Below are 25325 nucleotides of genomic sequence, written 5' to 3' on the forward strand. Positions count from 1 at the left end.
AATATTTCTATATTTATTGATTTCTAGCAAAACAGTCATATTAATTTTGGCAATTTCCCAGTGACAAATATTACCTCCAAATACAGAGATCCATTAAAAATAGACCCTAACTCTGATAATAGCTATAGGTTGAAAGTTCTACAGTATCAGACTTCTTCGTGTTAATTCTGGAGTTGAATTATTATTCTTTTGAGATGATATAGAGTAAGGGCATATTTGGTTGTCTGACTTCAAAAACCCCTTCATTATCTCTACTTGTTGTTTTGCTTACTATTAAAAAAAGATTTACGATTTAGAGTGTGGCAGAAATATTTTCTGTTCAACAACCTGGAAATCAGATGTGAACTACATTAATCTTATTGTCGAAGGCTTTCATGGCCGGAATCACTGGGTTGTTGTAGGTTTTTTGGGGTGTATGGTCGTGTTCTAGAAGCATTCTCTCCTGACGTTTCACCTGCATCTATGGCAGGCATCCTCAGAGGTTGTGAGGTCTGTTGGAAACTAGGCAAGTGATGTTTCCTGGACATTCCACAGATATATAAACCTCACTTACCAAGTTTCCAACAGATCTCACAACCTCTGAGGATGCCTGCCACAGATGTGGGAGGAACGTCAGGAGAGAATGCTTCTGGAATATGGCCATACAGCCTGGAAAACTCACAGCAACACGTTGTTAATTATTTGATGCATTCTTGTAGTATATTTATTTTCAGGAAGAAGAAATGGAGGCACTTATGGGATTTTCTGTCACATGAAACAAAATAATTTGCTTCCGTTTTGGTATTATGTGCTTTTTCTTAAGAGATTAGGTAGTACACCTAAGTGCCTCAGACATTAACATGTCTTGAGATGATCCTGGACATTTCATGGAGATTTAAGATAAACAGTTTGGACAGTTATAGCACATTTGTCTGTAATGGGTGTATGAATGACTTGCGTGAGGTAGATATATTTCCTACACTTATATCATGACTTACCAAATGGGTGCCATATGTGTTTTTATTCAACACCCAGCTGTGTTGTGTTGCACTCTATCAGTATACCCGTAATTGCCTAATAGGGATATATCTATATAATCCATCAGCTTAGTTTTTTATACTGGCAACTCTTGACATATCAAGAGAGTGCACAGTCATCCCTCCACATTTGCAGTTTTGACTTTGCAGGTTTGATTATTTACATATTCAATTAAAATGTGTTTTTCCTAGCAATCTCTAGGCCCTCCAATGTGATTTTATGCTCACGTTCCTCTGGTCATGCCAGAGGACATAATGATTTCTACAGAGGACATCACACTAAGAGCCTCTCAGTGGTTCCAACCTTTGGGCCTCCAGGCGTTTTGGACTTCCAACTCACACAAATCATAAAAGCTGGTAAGGATTTCTGGGAGTTGAGGTCCAAAACACCTGGAGGCCCAAACTGCTAGGTCCTCTAATACAGTGGATCTCAACTTGTGGGTCCTCAGATGTTTTGGCCTACAACTCCCAGAAATCCTAACAGCTGGTAAACTGGCTGGGATTTCTGGGAGTTGTAGGCCAAAACACCAGGGGACCCACAGGATAAGAACCACTGCAATGTGTTTCTATGGTTAGTCCCCATGGAGTTCAACCAGAGTCATGCTGGAAGACCTAGAATATCAGGTAAATTTCAGCAATTTGGAATTTGCTAGGAAGACCTAGAATTTCAGCAATTGGCTTATTTTTTCACATCTTTTCACTTGCATGAGGGTCCTGAGCAACCAAACACCAACAAATGTGGATGGCTGACTGTGCAGTATTAGATTAACAATCAGCCCACTTACAGTCACACAAAATAGCAGCCTATAAATTACTTTTTACAGGAGAATCCAGCAAGTGCTGCCTGAAAAAAGTCAGTATCCTTTGCCAAGCATCCTCCTGAGCCTTTGCATGTTCCTTCTGCTTTCCTCCCCAGAGCATAGTAACCCCCAAAGGCTTGTGACGTGAGGCAAAGCACAAGGGCAAATAGGGTGGCTCCAAGAGGTGTCCTGCCCCAGGATAGCAGTAGAACTCCACGTGCCGCCCACTCTCCTGAAGGCGCCGAACTGCTTCCCGGCAATACAGTTCACTTTGCCAATTTCTGTCATCTTCTCCTGAGAGGAAGAGGAACTTGCTGGAGGACTTCTCAACAGGGATCCGGGATTGCCAAGTTGCTGGGTCTCTGGGATCATCCATGACTTCTGAATAATCCACAAATTCAGAATCGCTGCTAACTTTTACCCTATTCAGATCAAAAGGATGGGCAGGAATGGTGAGGTCTTTGACTTGTAGGGGGATAAAAGCATTAAGACCTGAGCCAGAAATACTGACAGCTGCTTGGATGCCTGGCCAAAACGTAGCCACAGCAAGCGCAAGATCTGCCCCTTTAGAGATCCCAAGGACACCAATCCTCATCGACTGCACCTGAAATGACAACAAGGGAAGGATCACTATTCAGTTTCACAACTACACACATTGAACCCACTTATTTGAACTTACAAATTGCAAGATATTGGTCTCCAGGATAAAAAAACAAGGTATAGAACTATGTTGCAAAACAAGAAACTGGTAATCAAATCTATGGTATATGGTAATCCATGGTATGCAAAACTATATAGTTAACTCAGCTAACTTGGACATCATAGGGAAGAGCGGGACAAAATACATATTTAAAACAAGTGGAAAACTAATGTGTCACCCATTACTCATCCATCACTCATGGCTAAAGACCAGTCTGTCCCACCTGCCTGTTTCCTTCAGGTAGTGAATAGGATGGTGTTGAGGATTTTGGTGCCCAGGCCATGAGTAGAGTAAATGTGGGATACATGTACTGGGATTAACAAAGCTAAACATTAGTGCCAGTTTTCAGGATTTTATGTGTACTACTGTTGTCAAGTTCCACTGTAAATAACACTTTCCTCATTTGGAATAAAAATTAAAGGTTGAATCTCTCTTATCTGAAATGCTTGGACCAGAAGTGTTCCATTTTTGGATTTTTGGAATACTTGCATACACATAATGAGATATCTTGGTGCTAGGACCCAAATCTAAACACAAAGTCCCTTGATATTTCATATACAGACCACATACATATAGCCTGGAGGTAAATTTATATACAACATTTTTATTAATTTTGTGCATGAAAAAAAGCTTGTGTTTCTTGAACTATTACAGCTACATATGGTGAGAATTCTGGATTTTGTAGTATTTTGGATTATGGGAAATTATCAACTTGGATATAATAAAAAAAAACCCGGATATTTGCAAGACTCTACCGTGCAGCTGTGGACAAGTCTATATAGGGACCACCAAAGGCAGCGCCCAAACACGAATCAAGGAACATGAAAGGCACTGCAGACTACTTCAGCCAGAGATGTCAGCCATAGCAGAGCACCTGATGAACCAACCTGGACACAGCATATTATGTGAGAACACAGAAATGCTGGACCACTCTAACAACTACCACGTCAGGCTACACAGAGAAGCCATTGAAATCCATAAGCATGTGGATAATTTCAACAGAAAGGAGGAAACCATGAAAATGAACCAGTATTTTTTTTAAAAAAAAAAAAACTATCAAATCAGGACAGCAAATAAAGAGCAACACTCAAGAAGCAGGGGAATGCCAGACAAGAATCAATCAGAGCCAGCTAACACCTCCCAACAAAGGATTCCCCCAGGCAGCAATTAGCCAGGATTTGAAGCTGTGAGGCCATTAATGCTAATCAAGGTGGCCAATTGCAACATTCACACCTACCTCAAAGAGACAAGAGTTCTTTCTCCCACCCTGCACATTCCACAGATATATAAAACCTCACTTACCTAGTTTCCAACAGACCTCATAACCGCTGAGGATGCCTGCCACAGATGTGAGTGAGACGTCAGAAGAAAATGCTTTTGGAACATGGCCATACAGCCCAAAAAACTCACAGCAACCCAACCTGTACATTTATTTGTCTCTTACCTGCTCTTGTTTCTTTAAAAACTCGACAGCCTCTCCAAAATAGTCAAGATCGATGACTTCTGGGGAAACTGGCAAATCTTCGAAAGCTAAGTAAGCCAGAGCCAATGTGACAAAACCTCTGCTGGCCAAAAGGCTTGCTCGGTACTCCACAAGGCCCCCTCCAGATCCATACAAGTCAAGTAGTCCTGGGAATGGTCCAGGGCCTGGGAAAGGGTGAAAGGGTATTTTTATGCAATGGAGTTTGGTCAGCACAAAAAACACACAGACAAACCTCCTCGTCAAGATTAAGAGTTATTGGATCACAATGCTTGGGTTGAGTTGAATGATGTTTTTAACTCAGCGAACAGTTTTTTATATGTAGTCTATAACTTATTTATTATGTATGTTGTTTTTAAAATGTTATTTATTGTGTAGCATTGAGGGTTAGGGTTTTTTTTGCTGTTGTTAGCCGTTCTGAGTCCCTTCACAGAGGTAGAGAAGAGCGGGATATAAAAATTCTAAATAATAAATAATAATAAAACATGGCTGTGGCTCACAAATGGAACTTTGAAAAAGGAGACAAAGGAGGGCCTGATTCTGGCAGCCCAAGAACAATCTATTAGAACCAATGCCATCAAAGCCAGAATTGAAAAATCGAAGACAGGTCCAAGTGTAGACTCTGCAAGGAAGCAGACAAAACGATAGATCACATCCTCAGCTGCTGCAAGAAGTTTGCACAGACAGACTACAAGCAGAGACATAACACCGTTGCTCAGATGATTAATTGGAACTTGTGCCACAAATACCATCTGCCTGAACCAAAGAACTGGTGGGATCACAAGCCGGAAAAAGTTACAAAAAATGAACACATCAAACTCTTCTGGGACTGCCGAATTCAGACTGACAAGAGTTTTGGAGCACAATACTCCTGACCTCACAATCGTGTTAAAAAGTAAAGTATGGATTGTCGATGTTGCAATCTCAAGCGACAGCAGGATTGAAGTGAAACAACTGGAAAAGCTGAGATGATGTGAGGATTTAAAGATCGAACTGCAAAGACTCCGGCACAAGCCAGTAAAGGTGGTCCAGTGGTGATCGGCACTCTGGGTGCAGTGCCTAAAGATCATGGCCTGCACTTAAACACAATCGGCACTGACAAAATTACCATCTGCCAGTTGCAGAAGGCCACCTTACTGGGATCTGCATGCATTATTCGCCGATACATCACACAGTCCCAGACACTTGGGAAGTGTCTGACGTGTGATCGAATACAACAGTCAGCAGAGTGATCTTGTCTGCTGTGGACTCATCAACAACAACAACAACAACAACAACAACAGCAATAATATCACACAGTCCTAGACACTTGGGAAGTGTTCAACTTGTGACTTTTTGATACGAAATCCAGCATATAGATCTCATTTGCTGTGACATACTGTGCTTTTGTGTCAGTAAAATAATAATAATAATAATAATAATAATAATAATAATAATGTATGTTTTGTTATTGTACGTTTGCGTGGCTTGGTCATGTGGACTTCTGATTCACTAGATAGAAAAGGTATAATTTGGAGTGGAGACTTAGTGGCACCACGCTACTAAACATTGAAAGGAAAGTATGCAACCAGAGTGATTAAAACAACCCAGTAATCATTTCTGAGGGAGGGAAAGCATACAGCAGGCCTGGGCCAACTTGGGTCCTCCTTCCAGGTGTTTTGGATTCCCACTCTCACCATTCCTAACAGCCTCAGGCCCCTTCCTTTTCCCCCTCAGCCGCTTAAGCATGGCTGAGGGGGAAAAGGAAAGGGCCCGAGGCTGTTAGGAATGGTGAGAGTGGGAATCCAAAACAACTGGAAGGAGGGCCCAAGTTGGCCCATGCATGAGCTATCTCGACCTACTAATTTGCATAGGGATTCTGATTGGCCAGCCTCAACATTCTAACATTCTTAATTGGCTGAGGGGGAAAGGGATGGGGCCTGAGGCTGTTAGGAATGGTAGGAGTTGGACTCCAAAGCACCTGGAAGGAGGGCCCAAGTTGGCCCAGGCCTGCTCGACAGTGGCTGCATGTGTTTGGGAGGGATTCTGCACTCACCGGGAGGCACGAAAAGAGTGGCGCGGAGCCTTCCCTCCCGGACGGGGACTCTTCGCACCCCTTTGGCCAGGAAGCCCCGGGCGCTGCGGCAGCTGCAAAGGAGTTTCCCCGCGCCTCGCCCCTCGTAGACCTCGAAGGTCACCCAGAAGGGGCTTTGCACGTCCCGCTTAGCCAGGCGCCAGAAGGGGGAGGCGGGCTCCATGCTCCACAGCAGCCCGCTGGCCTCCCGCCCCAAGTAGCTGCCTCCCAGCGAGGGCGCCCGGCTCAGGTCCAGCTCTCCGCCGCGCTCCGCCTGGAAGACGCCCCGCGCCTGGAAGAGCACCCCCGTCTCGTCCTCCAAGGCGGCGCGCACCGTCACCTCTTGCTCCGGAGGCAGGCCCTGCACCCTCACCTGGAGGGGCTCGTCGTAGAGGCAGGCCGAGGGCGGCCACACCGAGATCCGCGGCACCGGCGCCGCCATCCTAGCGCGCGAGCTAAGCTCCCGGGAGGCCCGCCCCAAGTCCAAAGGGTGCCAAAGGGGAAGGAGGCGGGGGGGGGGGGGGGTGGCTGAGGCTTCTGGGAGATGCAGTTCGTCCAAAGAAGCAGAGGGTCAGAGGGCAAAACAGCAGCTTCTTTTGAATGGGTTGCTCTTAAGTTTGGGGGGCTGTATGGCCATGTTCCAGAAGCATTCTCTCCTGACGTTTCGCCTGCATCTATGGCAGGCATCCTTGCACCACCTGACATTCGCAGTCAGTAATGAAAGGACCAAGGCAGTGACATCTCCGGCCCATCCCCTGTTCGGTTATCAGCCAGCATGCCAAAGCCTTCAATCAAGAAATAGTTTTCTAAGCTCTACAGCAGGGGTCCTCAAACTTTTTAAACAGAGGATCAGGTCACAGTCCCTCAAACTGTTGGAGGGCCGGATTATAATTTGAAAAACAAAAAGATTTTTAGTGCAAAAAAACTACATAAAAACAGTACAATAATTAAAATGAAGAACAATTTAAACAAATATAAACTTATTAGTATTTCAATGGGAAGTGTGGGCCTGCTTTTGGCTGATGAGATAGGATTGTTGTTGTTGTTGTTGTGTGCTTTCAAGTAGTTTCAGACTTGGGTTGACCCTGAGCGAGGGCCAGGTAAATGACCTTGGAGGGCTGTATCTGGCCCCCAGGCCTTAGTTTGAGGACCCCTGCTCTACAGAGATGCTCACAGGAACACTTCAGCAAGCAAGAGTCCAAATGTGGCAGGCTAAAACCCAGCATTCATAGGTGATACCAAATGAGCGACTCCTTCTGAGAAGTAGCAGCCAATAATGAAACTACCAAGGCAGTGACATCTCCGGCCCATCCCCTGTTCGGATATCAGCCAGCACGCCAACACCTTAAATCAAGAAATAGTAGTCTAAGCTCTACAGAAATACTTGCAGGAACACCGCAGCAAGCAAGAGTCCAAAAGTGGCAAGCTAAAACCCAGCACCTCAATCCATGGCTGATACCAAATGATAGACTCTCTCCTGGGCACATGCAAGACAGGGCGACTTGGAAGGCACTAAACAGACTGTGCTCTGGCACCACGAGGTGCAGAGCCAACCTTAAGAAATGGGGCCACAAAGTGGAGCGGACGACATGTGAGTGTGGAGAAGAGCAAACCACTGACCACCCACTAGGCTGAGAAGGCTGAGAGGAGACATGATAGCCATGTATAAATACGTGAGAGGAAGTCATAGGAAGGAGGGAGCAAGCTTGTTTACTGCCGCCCTGGAGACTAGGACACAGAACAATAGCTTCAAACTACAAGAAAGGTGATTCCACCTGGACATTAGGAAGAACTTCTTGACTGTGAAAGCCGTTCAGCAGTGGAACTCTCTGCCCTGGAGTGTGGTGGAGGCTCCTTTGGAAGCTTTTAAACAGAGGCTGGATGGCCATCTTTTGTGGGTGCTTTGAATGTAATTTTCCTGCTTCTTGGCAGGGGGTTGGATTGGATGGCCCATGAGGTCTCTTCCAACTCTATGATTCTATAATTCTACTACAAACCAACCTGAGCCCTGCCACATGCACAATGGAGGACCTCCTTATAGCATCACCAGTGGTACTCCAAGTAGCCAGCTACTGGTCAAAGGACGTTTAATAGAATGCCAAGTTTTTAAACTTTGTGTTTTCTCAAATACATCGGTTCATTCCTGATATGATAAATAAATAAAATCCTGAGGTTGTGAGGATGCCTGCCATAGATTCAGGCAAAATGTCAGGAAAGAATGCTTCTGGAATATGGCAATACAGCCCGAAAAAACTCACATCAACCCAGTGATTCCGGCCATGAAAGCCTTCAACAACACATTCTTTTGAGTGCTCTGCAAAATATCAAAGTGTGGCCACACTAATTCAGTTCTGTTGTTCTTCGCATTCAGAAGGCAGTAGTTCAGTGGTTTAAGAAGCTGGGTATGTTTAGGGTATGTTCGAGGAGAGAGGGTTGATGTCCCTTCAACACTGCCATATAAAACCCAGATTATCTGATTGGAACTGAATTATATAGCAGTGTAGACTCATATTATTATTTGATACATATATCAATGAATATCTCATCCAGTCTCGACCAATTCAACATATTTTGTGGCAGCCACAAAAATGTAGTTTCTGGAGTAGAACAACTACTTTCAAAGTTGTAGAACAAGGCTTTCAAACCAGGAACAGAAAAAAATCAAATTTTACACACTTACCTTAAACAGGAGCCCCCACTGGCACAGCGGGTTAAACTGCTGAGCTGCTGAACTTGCTGACCAAAAGGTTGGTGGTTCGAATCCAGGGAACGGGATGAGCTCCCGCTGTTAGGCACAGCTTCTGCCAACCTAGCAATTCGAAACATGCAAACGTGAGTAAATCAATAGGTACCGCTTCTGTGGCAAGGAAATGGCACTCCATGCAGTCATGACCTAGGAGGCATCTATGAACAACGCGGGCTCTTTGGCTTAGAAATAGAGATGAGCACCACCACCCAGAGTTGGACACAACTAAGACTTTATGTCAAGGGGGAACCTTTATCTTTTTACCTTAAACAGACAAGAGTTCTTTCTCCCACCCTGGACATTCCACCAAAATATAAACCCCACTTGCCTAGTTTCCAACAGACCTCACAACCTCTTAGGATGCCTGCCATAGATGTGGGCAAAACGTCAGGAGAAAATGCTTCTGGAACATGGCCCAGAAAACTCATTGCAACCCAGTGACAACTCATTGCAACCCAGTGATTGCAACCCATGAAAGCCTTCGACAATTCAAATTTTGTTACATAGAATTATGTTCTGCTGCTCAAGAGGCTAAGACAGGAGCAATGGATTCAAATTGCAGGAAAAGAGATGCCATCTATACATTAGGAAAAATTTCCTGATAGTAGAATATGCTGCCTTGGTGTGTGGCGAAGTCTCCTTTGAGGTTTCTAAACCAAGGCTGGATGGACATCTGTCGGGGGTGCTTTGATTATGTGTTTCTCCATGCCAAAATGAGGTTGGACTGGACAGCACTTGGGGTCTGATCCAATTCTAGGATTCTGACCATCCCCTATGGCTTTCACTTTCATCCTCAATACGTTTTGGATGTCAGCTCCCAGAAACACAGGCTAATGTCCAAAATATCTGGAGGACAAAGGTTGAAAGCCAGTGCCTGTTAATAAGTTACTAATACATTACATTTGTGCTTGAAACAGTTTTTAGAACTGTAGCCATGTTCTTCTCTCATAAAGAAAAACAAGTTGTGTTAGAAGCAAATTGAGGGTACAGTTAAACTGTATTTAAAACACAAACAAAGCTTAAAACTTGACATTATACTAAATGTCCTTTGACCACTATCTGGCCACTTGGAGTGCTTCTGGTGTTGCTGTGAGGTCCTTCATTGTGCATGGGCCCAGGTAGCATTGTAGTAGGTGGTCTGTGATTTGCTCTCCCCTACACTTGCATGTCGTGGACTCCACTTTGTAGCCCCATTTCTTAAGGCTGGTGCTGCATCTCATGTTGCTAGAGCACAGTCTGTTCAGCGCCAAGTCACCCATTTTTCTGTGTGCCCAAGAGTCTCTCATTCGGTATTAGCCATGAATTGAGGTTCCAGTTTTAGCATGCCACTTTTGGACTCTCACTTGCTGAAGTGTTCTGCCAGTATTTCTGTAGATTTTAGAAAGCTATTTCTTGATTTAAGGTGTTGGCATGCTAGCTGATATCTGAAAAGGGGATGGGCCAGAGATGTCACTGCCTTGGTCCTTTCATTATTAGCTGCTACTTCCCAGCAGGAGTCAGGTGGTGCAATACCAGCTAAACAGTATAATTTCTCCAATGTTTCGGGGGGTAGACATCCTGTGATAATGTGGCATGTCTCATTAAGAGCCACAGCCACTGTTTTAACGTGGTGAGATGTATTCTACACTTGGCATGCGTATTCAGCAGCAGAATAACAAAGTGTACGCCCTGTACCAAAGTGATTTGATACATTTTGATCTGTACATAATATTCTACTTCTAGCCAACAATGTGCTGCCACTTTTAGCACATTTTTCCATTTTTTTAAATTTGGTACCTTTAGGAAACAAACACCACACACAGGGTTTGCTGGGTTTGGCTATTTATCTCATACTTTCCCAAAGCTCTCAAGGCAAGGCTGTAAGAAGGCAAAATTACATTACAGCAACCAGTCCAAGGTACTTATAACAAGGGACCCTTGATACTTGCTGGGGTTTGGTTTCAGGATCCCCACCACTATCAACATCCATGGATCTTCATGCTCCACTATATACAATGGAGAAGTAAAATGGTATCCCTTTTATAGAATGGTAAAATTAAGGTTGGCTTCTTTTTGATCAAATGATTCTCAAGATGGCTTATAATCGGTTGCAATAAAATACTTGACTGATGAATGGGCTCAAAGTGACCTCTCAATTAACTCTACGATACTACAGCAACTTGCCTATGATAAAACGCATTCCCATTTGGCAGGTATGGGCCCTGGGACTGAAGGAGGGAGACAGGATAGTTGGAGGGCCTCACCTTCCCTCAAACTGATGGGCTTTGCTCATGTGAAATTTTGAGGCAAAACCGGATCACCAAAATGCTTATGTAGTTGATAATTATCAATCAGGAGTGCACAACACGTGAATTACTTTGCTATTGCTCCCATGACACTGCCAATATTGAAGTCTATCATAAAAATACTTCTCATTAGGAAAAACCAGAGCTGATCAAATTCCAAACAGCAACAATCACTACAATCCCTTATTTCCAGTTTCTATTTATTAACATTCAAACCATCAATGTTTTCTAGACCAATGATGTGAAACCCGTAAACTTCCAGATATTGGACTCCAGTTTCTTTGTAGGATAAGGGATAAAGGGGATCAACTTCTCCATAGCTGTAAATACCCCACTCTGGGTATTGTCTCAAATACAAGATTGCTGTATCAACATCCAACAATGAAGGAACATAATGCTGGATTTTACTGATGTATTGATGAAATAATACTTCCAACTCTGTCCCTCAGAAGATTCATAGTGATTAATAATAGAAATTATTAGCCCTCTTGATGTCCAGAAATGAATTTTCTGCCTTTCTGCAAGGCAACCAAGTTGTAGCAGTCCAAAATACTTTTCTGAAGCCAGGTTCAAATGGATCTGGAAAATCTGCTCTTTGTGTGGTGTTCATCTGATTTGGAAACTGACATGCCATGTGCTACAGATCCCAAAGGTCACTCAAGGTAAACAATCATAAAAGGTAAAATCATGCCCACATTTTTGATGAACAGTCATGTAAAGCTAAACAGACAGCAGAACAGTTGCTCTTTGTCTTCAGACCATAATTAAATAGTATTACATTATTCAAGTTCACTTCATCTGAATAGTACATAGGGCACAGAAGGATAGTGCTTCCAATATCCCCTTCCAAGACTGTGTTACGTTGGTGCTACAGCTTTTGTGAGTGAGTCCAACAGCTGATAATAGGAATATTTTAGGTCGTATTCCATATCATACCAATAATTCACTGGAGGGAGAAAAAAAGGAAAAAAGTACAATATGTTACTTTTGGTTTGTTATCAACGCAGTTTTAAGCTCTTAGTGCTTTTGAATATATTTATATTTTGTCAACTTGCTTGACTTGTGAACTGGGGGGAAAAGGACATAAATATTAATGATTGTAAGAATGATGATAATAATAATGTATAATATGTTTAATATATTGTATTTTTGAAGATAAAGGTAAAAGTTTCCCCTGACAATAAGTCTAGTCATTTCCAACTCTGGGGGGGGGGGGGGTGTTCATCTCCATTTCTAGGCTGAAGAGCCGGTGTTGTCCGTAGACACCTTCAAGGTCATGTGGCCAGCAGGGCAATGAAGCGGCAGTGGGAAAGATGACAGGGCCAATTCTATTGGATGCAGATGGCTAGGACGGTTTTAAATTGTGTATTTTAATATTTTGATAAATGTTTTTTAATGTTTATGTATTGTATGTGAATTTGTGTCTCGGCATTGAATGTTTGCCGTGTATATGCTGTGCTCCGCCCTGAGTCCCCTTCAGGGTGAGAAGGGCGGAATATAAATGTTTTAAATAAATATAACTGCATGGAGCACCATTACCTTTCCACCGAAATGGTACCTACTGATCTACTCACATTTGCATGTTTTGAACTGCTAGGTTGGCAGAAACTAGGGCTCACCCGGATTCGAACTGCCAACCTTTCGGTCAGTAAATTCAGCAGCTCAGTAGTTTAACCCTCTGCACCACCAGGTTGCAGAGGGTTTTTACTAGTATTTTTATTAGGACTTTTTTACCCAAAAATTCTGTAGGAAGAAGCTTTGTATCCAGATTTTAGGTGAAAGGTAGGAAATAAATCAAATAAATAACAAAATAAATCTGGGACCTTATTTGGTAATTATCATGACTTGATTTTGAAAAGAACAAGAAATAAGATGAATATAGCACACTATTTAAGGATGCATCTGCATTGTAGAATTAATGCAGTTTGATACCACTTTAGGTGCCATGGTTCAGTGCTATGGAAGCATGGAAGCTGTTGTTACACAACGTCATTAGCCTTCTCTGCCAAGGGGTGCTGATACTTCCTAAAACTACAGTGTAGATGCACCCTAAAAGTCCTTTCTTTCCGCATGTTAATTTAAAAAACAGGGCTAAGATCCAATTTAATATCAGCAAAGTTGAAAAGCCCAGCTAATATTGTTTCAAGAGATTTGGGCAGAGGTAGCAGTACTTTGGATCCTAAGTTAGGCTTCTAAAGACTGAAGGGATATTTCCAAGGAGGCCTCTGCTGGTAGAAGGAGAGACTAAACTAAATCCCAATGGACAAAATAATTTGTGAAATCTGTAGAGGTTGCCTGGTTGCTGCAAGCATTACAAGTTAAAGCTGGTCTAGGCACACACTATTCTCCTTACCTGCTATGCAACCATGTGATTGCTGAACATGATGGAACCAGAGAGAAGGGAGATACAGCATCTCACCAGCTTTCACAGTGCACCTCAAAGACTTTGCCTGGGCATATTCTGGATATCGTTTTAAGTCTGGATTTAAAGGATCCAAAGGAATCCAGGGCACCTATCAGGATGAAAGGTCAATATGAAAAATACAGCTATTAAGAGAGGCACTTACCTCAAAAACAGGTCAATCGTTTGGTTTGATAGTAAAGGCAATGAATTATCACAGCCCCAACTGTGTCTTGGTTTATAGGTTTGTTCCTGGGGTTATTTGTGGCACTGATTAAATTCCATTGGATAGACCGCAACAACTCTAGTTTCTTAAATATGGTTATTCTGATTTATGATGCGTGAGCAGATGACGACTAATAGATAGCACAAGTTCTGTATCTCAAAAGCTAGAGCTGATATGGGAAAACTGAAGCCATTTTTGAAATCAGCAGGACAAATATACTCAAAAACAGGACTAACATTTGAGGCACCAAAATGTGTGTTGGCCAGTGTTCTCTGCCACTTGAGGAAATTTCGCATTTTTTCTTCATCTCTTTGAAGAGGTCCTTTCTATGGCTTAAAAGGGGGAAAAACTAAGGTTTCCCTCCCTTTTTTCTTCACTGCATAAAGAAACACTGGGTTTCTTTATACTTGTGAGAGTATATTATAGTGAGCTGTGCACACATCCCATATCTGAAAAATGATACACCTGAATTTTGGAAATGAATTATCATTTGTAAAGATACTGGACATGACTATTTATCTGCCAGTGTTATGTATCTGCTACTTTTACTATGAAGTTTATTATGTGAAAGTGCATGCATTCACACCAAAGTATATGCCCTGAACCCAAATCTGGTACATGGAGCTACATTTTAAATAAATAATAGCTTTGGAAATTGCACTTCAGGTACATTATAAACCCTCTGTTTGTATTTATAACCAAGCTATCTTAAAATAGTTTGATCTGATGAGCTAAAGAGCCATAGCTTTTTAGCTCATCAGGATTCTCAAAATATTCCTTTTCAGCTTCATCACAAGATCAGGGCTGGTGGACTTTCGACTCTCCAGATGGATTGCAATGCAGCTTCCAAATCCCTAATTTCTGGCCATAGTGGGAAATGTAAAAGAAGGCATCTGGAGGGCCAAATATTCCTTGACGCAGCTCAAAGTCCAAAGACTATGAGTACCTTCTCTGACGTTTTATCCACGACAATATCAAAATTCCGATCTTCTCGTATGTGGTATGTGGCTGGAGGATACAGTTCTGGAATCAAAGGGTAAAAATTGTCATAGGATATGTGGCAAAGGTAAAAAAAAATGCAATTATATAGTGCTAAGCAAAAGAAAAATATATTGGCAGCATTTCTTTCAACCAGGACACTTTATCAGAGATGATTCTGAGTATAATTAGCCATCCATGTTTACGGGTTTCACTTTTACAGATTTGATTATTCACGGATATGATTAAAATGGTTTCCCTAGGAATCTCTTGGTCCTCTGGTGGTGGCTTCTAGAAATTCCTACAAAGATATTGGGTCAGGTTAAAAAAATGTAATATTTTTATTTGGGTTTTTTCCCCACTTTCATGGGACTTCTGTGCACCTAATCCCAGCAAATGTGGAAGACTGGTTATATATACATTTTTAAAATAAATGTTGTGAACAAACTATTTGTATGCAAACTATTTGCATGTCTACAGAATCTTGTAGACTAACTTGACTTAACTGGAATTCCTCACTTCCACGCTCTTCTTAAAATTGACAGTGTCTATTGGAGTGGGGGAGAGATTTGGATTGGATAAATCTTTGCTGCCACATCACAGCATCAATCAAAACGCTTCTTCCACAAGGTACTGTTAACCAGATTGGAAAACATATTGATATAAAACTTTATGCCGTATATTTTCCCTCCATTGTTAATTGCTGCTTCAGGGAGAAAGGATTTGAGCTGGAAAAAACATGTTTGGCCTACCTCTTTCCTCTATTACAATGTTTCAATGGATTTCTTTAAAAAAAAAGAAAGAAAAATATGTGATGCAAAAGTAACCACTTTTTTTTTCACAATGTGTGGTTACTTTTGCTGTTGGGAAAGTATCCATCAAGCCCAAAATATGACGCAAATGACACATAAATCTTCCAGATTAAATACCAATACTACACATCTCATCCCACAGTATTCCTTTCTCAGAAAACGTACCATATGGAATGAAGGGACGATCACTTGGAGGATGCAGCAGAAAATGCTTTTCTCCAGAAATCACACAATACAAGTTTTCATAATGGTCTTTATGTACTAAGATTGGAGAGAAAGAATCAAGAATGGAGAAAAAGAAGGAGGAAACATTTTTCTTAATCTAGTAAAATGCAATGAAGACAATGACCAAGATTTGAGGTCAACTCTTCAGTTAAGCATACGAGTGGCAGAGCTGTGCTCTCTTGTTGCTAGAAGCAGGGTTTCTCATTGCACCTGCAGCTGGTGGTGGGAAGGGTTGGAAATGTTAGTCTTCTGTGTATCAATCAATAGAAGACTTCTGTCACTTAAAATGGCTGATGCCTGCTAAGATTAGAGTGGGAGACTTTTATGATTTCTACTTATTTTCTGCATGATTGTGAATATGGATGGAATATGAATTATGGATGCACAACTCCAGGTTACACATTTGTAACTGCAATTGTGAATTCCAACAATTAAACCACACACTTTCTAGTGCTAGTATTTTCTTTCTCTCTATGCAATAGAGTTAAGGAAACTTTCCTTCTCATTAGCATCATGCTTAAGATACTGACAAAGTGGCATTTCAGTTAGTAGTAGGAAATGCTATGGGGAAGCAAATGTACTGTATCCAGCAATTACACACTCCAAAAAGGGGCAGACCTCAGGATGCTTTCAGGCACTCTATGTAATTTACAGATCTTATGGGCCTAGACCAGGGGTCCTCAAACTAAGGCCCGGGGGCCAGATGCAGCCCTCCAAGGTCATTTACCCAGCCCTCACTCAGGGTTAACCTAAGTCTGTAACAACTTGAAAGCACAAAACAACAACAACAACAACAATCCTATCTCTTCAGCCAAAAGCAGACCCACACTCCCCATTGAAATACTAATAAATTTATATTTGTTAAAATCGTTATTTTAATTATTGTATTGTTTTCAAGTGGTTTTTGCACTACAAATAAAATATGTGCAGTGTGCATAGGAATTCATGTTTTTCTTCTTCAAATTATAATCCAGCCCTCCAACAGTTTGAGGGACTGTGACCTGGCCCTCTGTTTAAAAAGTTTGAAAACTCTTGGCCTGGACAATGTTATCTAGTTTTCCACTTGCAATCTTCTCATCCTTTCTTTTTTCACCAAAAAAGGATGAAGAATTGCAGAATGTCTTTTGACTAGAAATGTTAGGATCTCCCCATCTGAAAGCACCCTTAGGCCCCTTTCACACAGCTGAATAAAATCCCACATTATCTGCTTTGAATTGGGTTAAATGGCAAGTGTGGACTTAAGATGACCCAGTTCAAAGCAGATATTGTGGGATTTTCTGCCTTAATATTCTGAGATATATGGCTGTGTGAAAGGGCCCATAGTTTCATAGGAAACCAAATTCTGTGGAGATGATTATAGATAGAAGAAAAAGACCACACTTCAAAATAAAATACGATCATGCATAAGCAGTCTTCTACTATACGTTTACCTCTGCCCACCTTTGTCAGCAAAGTTAGAACTGCGGCTGAGATTATGTTGATCACATCATCATTATTAAAGCCTTTGGAGCCTTTGTTGCTTTTTAAGTGTGCACATCCATGGTTTAAACTGTTTTAGCCCTTTAAGTTATTTATATAGGTTCATTTGCATGCTTCCCCAAGATCTCACAATAACAGGCAAGATAAAATTATAATTAATAAATAATAATAATACATACAAGATGTCACTGCAGCAGATTCTCCTAGCCAGAAATTCACAGCATCAGGCTTTTTTCCTATAGGAAAAGAAAGTACAATAAGTTAATCTTTTTAAAAGATGATGTCATATGTTCAAAAGTATCAAGTTAAGAACTTTCTATTCACTTAATTTGCTATTGTGCTTTTTTAAATTATAATTTATTTTAAGTTTAATTATTTTAATTGATTTTAAGTTTAATGGTTTTTAATTGATTTTAAATAGTTATATGTAGTAGTTATTATGATTTATTTGTGTACTGTATGTTGGCATTGAATTTTTGCCATTAGTATGTTGTAAACCGCCTTGAGTCCCCCCCCCCCCCCCCAGGTTATTGTAAGGACATGTTATTATTGATTTATATACATAATGATAATTGAGTTAGTACTGGCATTTACTAGAGCCTCTGGTGTCACAGTGAAATACACCCCTGAGCTGTTGAACTTGCCGATGGAAATGTTGGTGGTTCGAATATGAGGAGCAGGGTGAGCTCCTACTGTTAGCCCCTGATTCTGCCAACCTAGCAGTTAAAGAACTCCCAAGGGGAAATCATATCCATTTACTTCAAGCTTCAGCCTCTACAGCCTGGTCAAGTGGGTTAAGTATTGTGTTGTAACACAAGCTGAAGCACATCATTACAGCAATTATTCTCAAACACATATTTAGATACTAAATATTTAGCTTTTAATTAACAAAAACAGAACATGACCAAAGCATTGATTTTATTTTTTTTCAATCATAACTCTGTGATTTTTGTATTCATATACTGTCTATAAGGATCTCATAAAATGGATAACCATCCTGGAGGAATGGGATTTGGCCTATCTGCTGAAAGAAAAACCTTTTAACCTTGCCACACAACAATATGGGGAAGACAATCAAATGGCAACTTCATTTCCAAACACAGCTGCTCTTCAAGGGTGAAAGGTGGACTTTAGTCTGAAGCTACTGGGTTTATTCTCATTTAAGATGGGTTAATCCCATTTAGGGAGAAAGGTGTGATATAATGTGGGCTGAGGAGGTTAAAAACACATTCATAATATACAGTCCACCATCCTTCAGGATGGAAGAGCAGCCACTACAGTGGTATCATAATAAAATATAAACTCAGCATCCCTTATCCTGAATTCCTAAATCTGAAATATTCCAAAATCCAATAACAACAACAACAATTTTTAACCCACCCTCTTTCCCCGATGGGACTCAGAGTGGTTTACACATAAAGAAGGCAAGTATTTGATGCGATATACACTCATAAAAACAGAAGCTAATATACATAAAAACTTAACACAATAAAACAAAAATACAGATCATAATTAAAAGTGCATATAAAATAAGTTCTATGGGAGTAAATATGAAATACTCCAAAATTAGTAAATGTCCACACAGGCAGCTGAGAAAGTGGCATCTTTGCTTTCTGATAGTTCAGTGAACACTAACTTCATTTCATGCACATGTTTAATATATTGTGTATAAAACTACCTTCAGAACAAAATCTTCATGTTTAGATTTAGCTACATCTCCAAGATTATGCAAATAAAAAATCCCTTCCCCACTATCCCAAATCCAAATTAAAATTTTCATTTGATAAAACAACCTTTTAAATAGTGCTGCAGACCAACAGCTCATCATTTATACAGAAAATTACAGAGCCAAATTGTCATTCTACAAATAAATTAATACAGATTGAGGATCCCTTATTGGAAATGTTTTGGGCCAGAGTTTTTCTGTATTTTGGGTCTTTTTGGATTAAGGAATACATGCATATACATAATGAGATATCTTGGAAATGGGACCCAAGTCTAAATACAAAATCAATTCATTTTCCATATGAATCTTATACACATAGTCTGAAGGTAGTTTTCTACACAATATTTTAAATACATGAAACAAAGTTTATGTGCCATAAGAAAGCAAAGGCATCAGTACTCAACTGCCCACATGGATAATTTCTGCTTTTGAAGTATTTAATATTTAGGAATTCTGAATAAGGGATATTCAATCTGTAATGCATGATTTTACAGCATTCCTTGTAGGATTAATTCTCTGGTGATGGTCAGCAACCACAAAGACAGAACATGAAACTGTTTGATTGGTTTTATATGAGTTGTGTAACACTCGATGCCATAGAGAAAACTGAGATTTTGATATTTACCTAGTGCTTCACTCATCCAAGGTATTTCAGGCTCTAGATCAGCCATAAGTTCAGGAAATTCCTCTGTAAGGTTTGAACACTGTTTCTGCACATAGAACACTCCTGGGGAAGTTTCTTTTTTCTCCAGAATGTCCAAGAAAGCACTAAATGGCATGAGTCGTTCCTCCGGCATAACAAACCAGTCCTGATAAACTGCATCAGCATAACCATTTGGAGTTACTGCTACACTCACCAATTTTGTGCTCATTATTTCCCTGCATCAAAACACACAAGAGTTTCACAGCTATACAAAAAAGATGCTTGTGACAAAAAGGTAACATTGATGACAATCCTTAAGTCATTAAAAAAAAATGGTTACTAGTTATCCATTTTCCCATTCAAAAGAGTCATCAATTGAGGTTTCTAAACTACATACACTCCAGACATTCAGCCTGTATTGGAAGGTGTTTTAAAAAGTCAACAGAACTGCAAATACATTTGCACACATCAGACAGAGTGACTTGGAAATCTCTCATTAATATGCTCACCATAAGTAGGACTTGATCGAACAGTTCATAGCAACACATGGTTTCAAATGCTTATATTTGTTGTATGTTGCTTCAGGAGCCCTTGTGGGCTGAGCAGTGATAAATAAACACATGCATATTTGGGGATTATTTTTATTTAGAGTAACTTGCAGAAGTAATTGAAGAAAGGGTGGGGAATCTCACTGATCAAATTGTAGGCACCTGCTGGATGTCCAAAAGCGAGGATTGGAAGTCCATTTGCACTCATAGCTATTACGAAGGGCCCTTTCAGACTGGTCCTTTAAACTGGATTATATGAGTCCACGCAGCCAGATAATTGGGGATAAACAGAAAACCTGGGATCAAATCTTGGGATATAGGGCCTGTCTGGAAGGGCCCCAAGAAATACACTGTCAGATTTTTGTGGTGGGAACTGGGGTATACCTTGGCCATGATGGTGTCTATCACTTGGCAGGAACTGGGAAATACTTCCCCAGCTTTGGTCCACTCCTGCCTCTTTCGGGTGCTGCAATCCCAGCAGTGGACAGCTTCAAGAAGAGCTTCAGGTTTGAAAGAAACTCCCACGTTAATACTAAGAAATCCAGTCAATTTTTACATATACAGAACCTTGTAAGATCCATACCTCAAGTAATCTAATGTCCATCTCTTCAGAGCTGGCCAGTGGTTGAAGGCATTCTGGATTACGCACGGCTTGTTTGGACAGACCCATTCCCGAACGAATTGCAGTGGGGATGGAGGGCTATCAAGATAGGGCACAGACTCCGTGAAACACAACTCTGTTCAAGAGACAGAAAAAACCACACCTGTAAATGGTCTTACAATCATTTCAGTTCTCCACTAAAATGTTACTCTAGAACAGTGGTTCGCAAAACATCCGTGGGTCCCCAGATGTTTTGGCTTTCAACTCCTAGAAATCCTAACAGCTGGTAAACTGGCAGGGATTTCTGGGAGTTATAATATAAAAATATAACTTTATTTTTATACCCCACCACCATCTCCCCAAAGGGATTCGGGGTGGTTTACAAAAGGGTAATCCCAAGTTACAATAAAAGAAACACATTAAAATCAATCAGATAAAAACATAACAAAATCACAAAACATCATAATAAAACAATAGGCTGAGATAAAAGTCAAAGCTGGGTTCAGGCTCAAATAAGTGCAGTGATTCCAAAATGGAGCCAATGGAAAGTACGAAATTCAAATAAACAGGGGCAAGGAATAGAAAAAGTATCGAGGTAACCAATAGCAGGGCTGAAAGGTGCAGGCCTTAGAATAGGAACAAGATAGTTCTCTGGTGAAACTGCCTAGCCAATGGCACGACAGAACATCCAAGTTTTTAATTCCCTGCGGAAGATGGACAAGGAGAGAGCCTGTCTGTTCTCCCTAGGGAGAGTTCCAAAGCTGGGGGACAACCACCAAGGAGGCCCTCTCCCTCATCCCCACCGACTGTGCTTGAGATGGTGGCAGAAGCAAGAGGAGAGCCTCCCCAGATGATCTCAGGGTACTTACTGGTTCATAGGGGAAGATGTGATTGCGAAGACAGGCAGGTCCCAAACTGAGTTGTAGGCCAAAACACCTGGGGACCATCAGGTTGAGAACCGCTGTTCTAGAACAAACATGGGCAAACTTGAGCCCCCCAGGCAGTACGGTAGGCAGAAAAAAAAAATGGGGGGGGGGGTGTTGAACCCTCTTTAAGCAAATTATGAAGATGAGTTCCATAACACAAAATAATTTAAATTATATGGTTCATTCTACATTTTTATATAGGTAAAGGTAAAGGTTGTCCCTTGACATTAAGACCAGTCATGTCTGACTCTGGAGTGTGATGCTCATCTCCATTTCTAAGCCAAAGAGCCGGCGTTGTCCATAGACACCTCCAAGGTCATGTGGCCAGCATGACTGCATGGAGCGTCGTTTCCTTCCTGCCGGAGCGGTACCTATTGATCTACTCACATTTGCATGTTTTTGAACTGCTAGGTTGGCAGAAGCTAGGGCTCACAGCAGGGGCTCACAGCAGAAGCTCATGCTGCTCCCCGGAATCGAACCTGCGACCTTTCAGTCAACAAGCTCAGCAGCTCAGCGCTTTAACCCACTGCGCCACCGGGGGCTCCAGACATTTTTATATAGACTTAATTAAATCAAATTTCTATTTTAGTTACAAAGTTTTAAGTCTTAAAATAACTGAAAAGGCTATTATTTGGTATTGTATTGTTACAAAAGTATACCTCGACTGTTGGAAACACTTGAAATCTGTGCTAATACAGAAATCAGGCTCCATTGCTAAACTTTGGTGGAATAGTGGGAGTTGAAGTCCAAAACACCTGGAGGGCCCAAGTTTGCTCATGCCTGCTCTACACCTACACACTAAACAATGCTGGAGAAATTGTACCGTTTAGCTGGTATTGCACCATCTGACATCCGTCAGGAAGTAGCAGCCAATAATGAAAGGACCAAGGCAGTGACATATCTGGCCCATCCTCTGTTCAGATATCTGCCAGCATACCAACACCTTAAATTAAGAAACAGCAGCAAAAGTATGATAGCTTGGACCCAATGCTATGGTAGTTGCATAACGCGGCTGTGAATTAAGAAAGGGAAGAGGTGCACAAGACAGTGGAGTGAGAGACGCAACTCTGTCAGAGTCCTGAGAACATTGCTCGCCAGAAAGGGGGAGAGGGAACATTTCTTCTCCGTTTACCGTCTTCATAAGCCGTTGTTTCTCATTTAAAAGTAAATAACTAACATTACTTCACTCGCCTTAAGCAGTATGCTTGGTTGTTTGTTGCCCCCCCTCTTTCTGACTCGCGTTGCGCACGTCTTCCCTTCCATTAATTCTGCCCCGGGTTGTGCAACCAGCGTAGGCTTGTACGTTGGGTCCCAGCTATCATACTTTTGCCGAAACCGCTTCCTAAGATCAAGAGAGATACGTGCAGGAACACCTCAGCAAGCGAGAGTCCAAAAGTGGCAGTTTAAAACCCAGCACCTCAATCAGTGGCTGAGACTGAATGAGAAACTCCCCCCTGGTCACACCAGAGGAGTGGACGACTTGGAAGGCGTTGAACAGGCTGCGCTCTGGCACTACAAGATGCAGAGCCAAAGAAATGGGGCCACAAAGTGGAGTCCACAACATGCGAATGTGGAGAAGAGCAAACCACTGACGACCTACTCCAATGCAGCCTGAGCCCTGCCACATGCACAGTGGAGGACCTTCTTATAGCAACACCAGAGGCACTCCAAGTGGCCAGATTCTGGTCAAAGGACATTTATCATACTGCCAAGTTTTTCTTGTGTGTTTTTAACTGTATCCTCAACTTGCTTCTGACACGATAAATAATGCAGTTTCTCTATGGCATCACACAGCAGCTCTGTGCTCTCCTTCCTTCCTTCCTGGCTGTGCTTTCTTTTTCCCCTCAGCGACCAAGGCCTTCCTGCCTGCCTGCCTTCCCGCCTCGCTCACCCCTCGCCTCCTCAGGAAAGCTGGCCAGGCAGCGCCTCACGGCTCCAACAGCCGCCTCGGCCTCCGCCATGGAAGGAAAGCAGCCGAGCTGGAGGCGGGCCTCCTTCCTTCGCTCCTTCCTCCCCCTCCTCTCCCCACTCCGCCCCACGAAGGACGCCGACAGGAGGAGCCGCCCCTCTCCGCCCTCAGGCCGCCCTCCCTCCTCAGAGGGTGGAAGAAAGAGCCTGTGCTCTGTCAGCTTTCCTCCCTCCCCGAGGCCTATTCATTTTCCCTTCTGGCTTGTCTCCCAGGGTACCTCTACCCTGGATAATTAATTCATGCAGTTTGGCACCACTGCCAAGCTCAATGCTATGGGATCCTGGGAGTTGTAGTTTGGTTCACACCTTGGAAGAGAAAGTTCAAGGCCTTCTAAGAAGATCAATGATTGCATAATCATGACAACTGAGGCCCCTCCCACAAAGCCCTATATCCCAGAATATCAAGGGAGAAATCCCACATTATCTGAGTGTGGACTCAAATAAGCCAGTTCAAAGCAGATACTGTGGGATTTTCTGCCTTGATATTCTGGGTTATAGTGGCTGTGTGGAAGGGCCTGAGGCCCCTTCCACACAGCTGAATAAAATCCCACATTCCTATAGAGAAATGAGCTCCATAACATTGTTCTAATAGTGGGTTGTTCTAGGTTTTTCCGGGCTATATGGCCATGTTCTGGAGGCAATTTTTCTCCTGACGTTTCACCTGCATCTATGGCAAGCATCCTCAGAGGTAGTGAGGTCTGTTCTAATAGGTGAACCCTATTGGGAATGGTGTGTTAAATGTTGGGAAACTGGCAGTGTTTTTTCAAGTCATTTTGGATTTACGGTGACCCTTTCTCAAGGTTTTCTGACAGAACTGGTTCAAAGGTGGCTTGTCTTTGCCTTTCCCTGAGGCTGAGAGAATATCACTAGCCCAAGGTGACAAAATGGAGATTGAAATCCTGGTTTCCTGTGTCTGTAGTTCAACACGCAAACCACTAGACCACACTTGCTCACAAAGCTTAATGTTCATACAAAATTGGATCACTGAGACCTGTATGTTGTTGAGGTCCCTCTGGAATCACCAAGCACCACTTACTAAATGACAAATCGCTAACAACATTGAGATGGCTATTGTAATGCACGATTACTATGCATTAAGGGGATTTCTAAATGTATACTGAGCTTTTGAAACGGTTTGGGTAAAGATGATTGAATGATCATAGGTGGGAAATGTAATTTGTATTCTACTTTTATGATAGCTGTTGTGATAGCCTCACTGGAGCTCGAAATCACAGCAAGAGGTAGACTGTCCTGATCTCAATGTGCTCAGGACAGATCTGTGCTCTTTTCTTCAGCCATCTATTGGGGGTGCTTTGTGTTTTTACTGCATGGCAGGAGGTTGGACTAGATGACCCAAGTGGTCTCTTTCAACTCTGTGATTCAACTTGTGTCATTAATTACTTGATTAGATGCGTCCGTCCGTCCGCCCCCCCCCCCCCCGCGAAGTCCCACAGAGCTAATATGTTGCAAAACAACTTCTGCCTGTCGTCTGTGATACTTTGTCTATGAACTGTTTTACAACTGGAGAAATGAGGGGAACTGGAACTGGGGAGAAACTGTATTCCCAGATTTGCGCGGAAAAGGGAGAATGTGCTTATTTACCCATCGGATGGGATCTGTCCAATTGCCCCGTGTTGCTTTGTTTCCATGACGTTGAGGAATGGGCATCCCTAAGGCCGGTCTCGTAGTAAACATTCATGTTCTTGTTCTTC

At 42.0% G+C, this 25325-nt stretch overlaps 2 protein-coding genes across 2 annotated transcripts; both read right to left on the reverse strand.

The window, feature by feature from the left end:
- LOC132766439 (acyl-coenzyme A thioesterase 5-like) lies at nucleotides 1-6518 on the reverse strand. Its single transcript, XM_060760821.2, has 3 exons — nucleotides 6032-6518; nucleotides 3961-4163; nucleotides 1-2420 (listed from the first exon to the last, which is right to left on the reverse strand). The coding sequence occupies exons 1-3, from the start codon at nucleotides 6489-6491 to the stop codon at nucleotides 1821-1823; spliced, it is 1263 nt and encodes a 420-aa protein (XP_060616804.2). The 5' UTR covers nucleotides 6492-6518; the 3' UTR covers nucleotides 1-1820.
- A 4745-nt stretch (nucleotides 6519-11263) lies between these two features.
- On the reverse strand, nucleotides 11264-23656 carry JMJD7 (jumonji domain containing 7). Its single transcript, XM_060760838.2, has 8 exons — nucleotides 23537-23656; nucleotides 20702-20855; nucleotides 19553-19806; nucleotides 17381-17437; nucleotides 15663-15758; nucleotides 14654-14730; nucleotides 13434-13593; nucleotides 11264-12026 (listed from the first exon to the last, which is right to left on the reverse strand). The coding sequence occupies exons 1-8, from the start codon at nucleotides 23604-23606 to the stop codon at nucleotides 11938-11940; spliced, it is 957 nt and encodes a 318-aa protein (XP_060616821.2). The 5' UTR covers nucleotides 23607-23656; the 3' UTR covers nucleotides 11264-11937.
- Nucleotides 23657-25325: the final 1669 nt, after the last annotated feature.

This window comes from Anolis sagrei, chromosome 1, assembly GCF_037176765.1.
Source record: "Anolis sagrei isolate rAnoSag1 chromosome 1, rAnoSag1.mat, whole genome shotgun sequence".
NCBI classification, from domain to species: Eukaryota; Metazoa; Chordata; class Lepidosauria; order Squamata; family Dactyloidae; genus Anolis; species Anolis sagrei.